Below are 6,321 nucleotides of genomic sequence, written 5' to 3'. Positions count from 1 at the left end.
TCATTTGAAAAAAAGTTCATCATTTTACGATAATTTTTTGCGGAGTTACCGTTAACCAAAGTTGACCAATTTTTGCTCAAAATTTTTCTATGCCATAATTTTTTTGAGCAGTATATATATATATATATATATATATATAGAGAGAGAGAGAGAGAGAGAGTGTGTCGAAATTCGTAACTCAAAATGCCACAGTAACAAAGTTATTGAAAAAATAAGTTGTATAAATATTTATCATTTATCGTTTCGAAAGTTTTTGAGATAAATGCTTAAAATTATAACCAATTATGGATTATGATTAAGCAGCTTGTCCGTGAGTCGTGCGTCAATAGTGATTGCGCACGTACGTGAAATGCGTAACTCACGGATAAACGGCCGTTTAATCGTAATTTATAATTAGCCAGTTTTAAGCGTTTATATCTAAAAAATTACTGCTCGAAACAACAAATGGCAAATACTTTGAAAATTTATTTTTTCGAGAATCTCCTTTCTATAATATTTTGATTCACAAATTTCGGGACACCTTGTGTAATATATATATAATATCTCCGTGTTTAATATAATATAATAGTTTAATATAATATAATATAAATAATATAATATAATTATTAGATATTGATCTATTGGCTTTAAATATTTATGTATATTATATATCACAGCTGCGGAAAATTATGCATTAAGAGAAAAAAAGTGTACAATAAAAAGAATATTTCTTGATTCAATTAGGTATATTTAATATTATGTACGGCGCTCTCGGATTGTCAAATAATTATTTATTAATTTAATAAAATACTTGTTAATTCACAAAAATATGTTAATATTGTCGATGTATGTTTAAATAAAAAAGTATATATAATTAAACTAAAGAGAAACTGTCAATAAAACAAATTTCGTTATAAATCGAAAACTTTTTTTCTCAATGTGAAATTATTGATTTAATACGGTAAATTACTTATTCTTTAATTATTGACTTCAATAATCAATATGCGTAATGCATGCGATATTTAGTAAACTGTAATAGATAATTCAATATACATTTCTGTTTAGTTCAAGCAACATCGATCGCGGCTTTTCTTCAAAGCGTATCTAAGGTAGTCAAGCGAGCAATCAAATATTAAAGTATTTCATTGCTGTTTTCTTCTCAAGTTATTTCTTGTCTGTTAACTATTCGAAACTTCCAAATTGTACTATTAGAAAATCTTCTTCTAAATAAAAAATAATAAGGACTGTCGATATTGAAATAAAATCGCAAATAGATAGACAAATAAAAGTGTAGCGCGGTACTTAATTCGCAATAATTCACAGACATAATATTAAGATAACGGCATTAGTTCTGGATCATCCTAAGAATAAAAATTCATATTTTATTCAGAAAAATATCAAATAATCATATACATAATAACATATTTAATAGTTATCATTAATCAAGAATACTTTCAGGATTTTATTCTATTTCATTCAATACTATTTTATACTTTTTTATTTTTAATTGACTGAAATAATAAAAATTATTCACATTAGACCCTTGAATCTAGATACGGATCAGACTACTCGCGAAACATATTTAACTGTAATCAAGTATGATATTTATTTTTTTCATGAAATTTAATGCTACTTACTATCTCCTGTAAAAGCCATAAGGCAATTCTTAAACCTTATATTAAACCTTAAATTTTTAAAGATATAACTAAATTGACATTTTGCGTTTTATTACTCTAGTAAATATGCTATCAGTAAAATGTGTAGCATTGTTGCTAGTGAGACAAGAAAAAATTCATAAAGCTAACACAAATGCTAAAAAATCTTTTAATATACTTACATCATTCGATGAAAAACACAATTATTTAAATATAATTAATTATACAGAATTAGTGTCCGAGCCACATCTAATGCCCTTATCCTGTAGTTAATACCCTAATCGGTTCCTAAAGTATCTTAATCAGTATTTGCTCCGAAATTTCTTTAACTAATATTCTAGGACCCGATAAAATTTTAAATTAATGTATTTTTACTTAATTGAATAATATTTTTATTTTTAAAATAAAAATCCGAGGAATAAAATTAAACTTATAATTAGGTAAGCTTATAAAACATTTATTATAAACAATTTTTTACAATGCCATCTAGAGAAAATTGTAATAAAAGAAATAAGTGCTCTTACGAAACAAATTCAAATTTCAATTAAAGGGAGCCAAGCTAGATATTCGTGCTAACGTATATATTAATAAATTGTTGTTATATTAATAAAATGTTATATATAAAATAACAAATAAATATAAACATTAAACCGCTATATAACAAAACATTTCTACTCTGAAGTAAGTGGTCATCTTTGATGTTATTCAAACGCAATAAACAAAATAATTAAAATAACCGCAAACTCAAATCCTGATGTAATACTCGGAAGAAACTTCTCATACGTTCAATATAGATTGGTCGTCTCCAAATAATCGCAATGCTTCCGCTATCTAGAGATTTCGCGCGTAATTGAAAAAAATGTCCACTGGACCCGTGAATATCTATTACTGTTAAACATTAGAAACTTCGTATTTTATTTCTGACACTTATTTGACTCAATTGTAATTTTATTACTCTGGTCCTTATTAATATAGCTGTAGATTTTGACTTCTTTCGCATTATCGTGGTTGCACGCTTTTGACCTATATGGCTATCTACGCTGTAACTGTTACCTGACTGTCCAACCGTGGTAGCCTTGAAATTGTGCAGTAACGATTCAACTTATATCAGAGAACGCGGAATCATCTCTCTTTTTCTTTTTTTCGTTGGAGATAATTCCAAATGTAACCGAAACGGCCGACGAAGTTTGTAATGTTTAAGGTGGTTCTTTAGCAAAGTGCCGGAAATTTAGGGTGTCTCACCAGGGCCCACTAAAAATCATATTTGCATAATTTGGATGAAATATTAAAACTACGTGTATATCTAATGAAATAATATGAAACAAACGATATATATTTAGTATGCAAAAGTGAAGATGAAATAGCTAAAAAAATTTAATTTCTTTGTTCAATTTTTTTTGTGATTGAATTTGGCAACGTTGATTGTCCGCTCTCGGCTCGGTTGTGCAGCATTCTGCTATTTTTCCACGATATTTTGCTATTTCAACATTATTAAATATCTTTCCAGAATGATCTATTACTTTTTTGTGACCATTAAATCGTAATTTTTTAAACTATTATAATCTTGTTTTTTAGGAGAAGTCTTAAATCACGCACGGAAAGAATAATTTTGCTAAATGCAGATCTAAAAATAATTTTTACTCAATAATCAAAATAATTTTTTGCGAAAGTCAAAATGATTGTTAGAATATCAAAATGTTTTATAGCAATTTTTATCAGTTTTAACATTTCAATAAATTATTTTGATAATTCAACAAAAAATTATTTTCAGATCTGTTTTTAGTAAAATTTTTAGATCTTTCAACAAAATTCTTTCCGTGCGTAAGTAAGTTATATACGTAAAAAGTTACATTTTGAACATTTTTTTTCTCTCTTATTTCATCGATAATTTCCTTGCACCTTAGAATATTGCACACGTCAAGTTCGGTACTTCAACTTTATTATATAAAAAAATTGGACATTTCTATCGTAAATCGATTTACTAAGCAACTACTTTAATTATAATATACAACGTCTGTGAATTATTGCACACGAAACACCGCGCTGCACTCTCACTTGTTTATTTATTTGCGATTTTACTTCCTTCTCTGAGCTTCCTATAAGTTTTCATGTTTCGAAGTTACGAACCTACGAGTCTATCAAATTAATACGTCATTTTACCGAGCATGTGTAAACCGTACGGATCAAATATCTAAAGATTTATAAATTTAAACATTTTATATATTCAACAAGTACATATCAAGAGAACGGTTTTTTAATCTTTCGAAAAAGTGATTGCGAGTAAGATAAATCCCAAGCAGAACAAGTCATCAAAATGAAGTCAAAATGGCTCCAGAATGATTTTTAAAAATTCGAATCAACGATTTTTCTGAATGATCCTAAAATTTAGAATCTTTTGAATTCTGAATACAGATATGAAAATAATTTTGTCGAAATAATTACGTTGGAAACTCAATATTGACGAGCAATGCTGCGATAAATTTTGATATTCTGGCAATCAGTTTTTTTTTTCAACATAATTATTTTGATGGTCCAGCAAAATTATTTTCAGATCTGTACTTAGCTAAATTTTACAAGAATCTTTCAGCAAAATCGCGTTTCTTCCGTGCATTTTTCCATCAGACATTTTAACGCCATTCATTTCGATGTTATCGTAACCCGTAACATTATTGTTCAGTGCTTGGGATCTTGTCGAGCAGCTAATCCTCACCCCGGGCGTCGCAGCCGAGCAGCATTTCGAACAGCACGAGGACGCACAGTATCCTCCCCCGCCGCCGACGACGAGACGATCGATCTACTTCTTGCGGCGGATCGCGGTCACGTGCGACGTCGGACCTTTCGCGGCACATCGAGGGAGAGAACGGAGGCACGTTTTCACCGAGCGGGAGGCTCGGCAGGGCCCGACCCTTGATGGTGTCACCTGCAGCGTGTCATCCTCGAAACGTCCGGCGTGGAAGCGTTGCTCTCCACGTGTCGTCGCATCGGGGAAACCGCGCGCTCTGCAGCAGCAGTAGCAGCGGCAGCAACAGCAACGGCAACAACGGCAGCAACGACGAGTGTATCCAATTACACGGCTTCTCCGTTTTCGTCGGAGCCCTCGCTGACTGTTGATTTACACTGGATTCACGTGCACTTTGTGATGTAACCCCGCGCAATTCGAGAGACCGCGAATCACCACCGCCGCCCGGCGCCGTCGCCAACACCACCCCGCGAAAGGTCCCGATGGGTCAATTAACGCCGCTTCACAACGTTGTCCCTTTGACGACTCGGCTTCTTCTCAGTCGGACGATGTGGACTGAAAACACGAGCCGATCATTGTTCATTCGAATAAGGTCACCGGGCGGCCACTCCCGCGCGACACAAAGGGCGTATTTTTCTCGCGCGTCGAGCCGCGTGAAGGTTTTGCATTGAATCCGCCGGGAATTCAATAATGTGCGCCTGCTTTTTGTGTTCCGTCCTGCCGCGGCTTAAGTTAACGAATTCACCTCGGGGGGGAAAAACAGTTTCAACCGGGTTACACGGTCGGTTTATATGAACAGTTTACCACACGATGCTATATTTTCAACGAAGAAATCGCGCACGCGGTAATCCCGCGCGACTCCCTCGAAATCACGTGTTTGTTATCGCGCCAATTTCGATCATTCGCGATCCCTCGATCGTCGCGAACACGTAGATATACGTATATATATATAGCGGTTCCCTTTGTTTTCGAGGAAGACGCTCCTCTCGGAATTCTGTAACTTCGCGTTTAGACTGCTCCCCGCGCACGCCGCGGTTTACTTGAAAAGTTTCTCACGCAGCGAGGATCCACTTCGGCGACCGGAGGGACCGACAAAGTATATACTGGCTGTTCCTTATCAGGCGCCGTTCCGTCTCGTCGCCGTTTCCCTCCACGCAATGTCTCCTACCACCTTTTGCCGACATTCTTCTAAGGTGTGCACCTCAGATGATTTCAGATACACACCCACTCTCCAGCAGGAGTTCAACTCTCGGTGTGACCCCCCCCGAGAAAGTCCATCGGGAGCGCCGCGCCGCGCCGCGATTGTGTGCGCCCGACTCCGACGAGTATTATAGTGTGTGCCTTGGCCGATTCCCGCCGTCGCACTACCGAGTCTAGTCTCCTTGGCCTAGCGATGAATCTCTGTGTGCTGTTACACTTTCGTCGGGAAGAGGAGGAGGAGGAGGAGGAGAATGAGAGAGAGATCGTTAGAATTTTTCCATTGACCGCGCGGCGTCGATCTTTAATCTTATAATTCACCTTCTTCCGCGCTCTAAATTCAAAGGGCAACACGTACATTCCGGATATTTTTTTTTTCTTTCAGGCTTGAATGCCTCGCTCTTGTGGAATTGACTTATCGCTAATAACGTTTTTACCGGAACGGATCCCGAGACGAAAGAAACATGTAATTTGCTGTAACGTTGTTATTAAGTTATAGCTTAATGATGTTGAAGTATGTTTACGGATTTACGTATGTGACGTTAAGGTTAATGAAATACTTTGTATATAATCGTGTGTAACGCGTTCAATATAATTTCAATCCTGTTATTCGCACAAACGTAATTTTAAATAATTATGTAATTTAACAAATTATGTAATTTCCGATCTTCTAAATTATATATATATATATATGTATATACAGGGTGTCTCATAATAGGTGTATGACCGTTCATGGGTAGGTAGAACGGA

The 6,321-nt window shown here is 35.0% G+C and overlaps 1 protein-coding gene across 1 annotated transcript in view; it reads right to left on the bottom strand.

The window, feature by feature from the left end:
• LOC105459305 (phospholipase A2) overlaps window positions 1-4,426 on the bottom strand; it is a 15,245-nt gene extending 10,819 nt beyond the window's left edge. Inside the window, exon 1 of the mRNA XM_011705230.1 lies at window positions 4,345-4,426. Within this exon, the coding sequence (XP_011703532.1) occupies window positions 4,345-4,369 (25 nt within the window). The 5' untranslated portion in view covers window positions 4,370-4,426. The remainder of the gene's footprint in view (window positions 1-4,344) is intronic.
• Between the last annotated feature and the right edge of the window lie 1,895 nt (window positions 4,427-6,321).

The sequence above is a fragment of the Wasmannia auropunctata genome, unplaced genomic scaffold, assembly GCF_000956235.1.
Source record: "Wasmannia auropunctata unplaced genomic scaffold, wasmannia.A_1.0 LD334198.1, whole genome shotgun sequence".
Taxonomy (NCBI): Eukaryota; Metazoa; Arthropoda; class Insecta; order Hymenoptera; family Formicidae; genus Wasmannia; species Wasmannia auropunctata.
The sequence above is the reverse complement of the archived record's forward strand: the minus strand, read 5'-3'. Positions and strand labels throughout refer to the sequence as shown.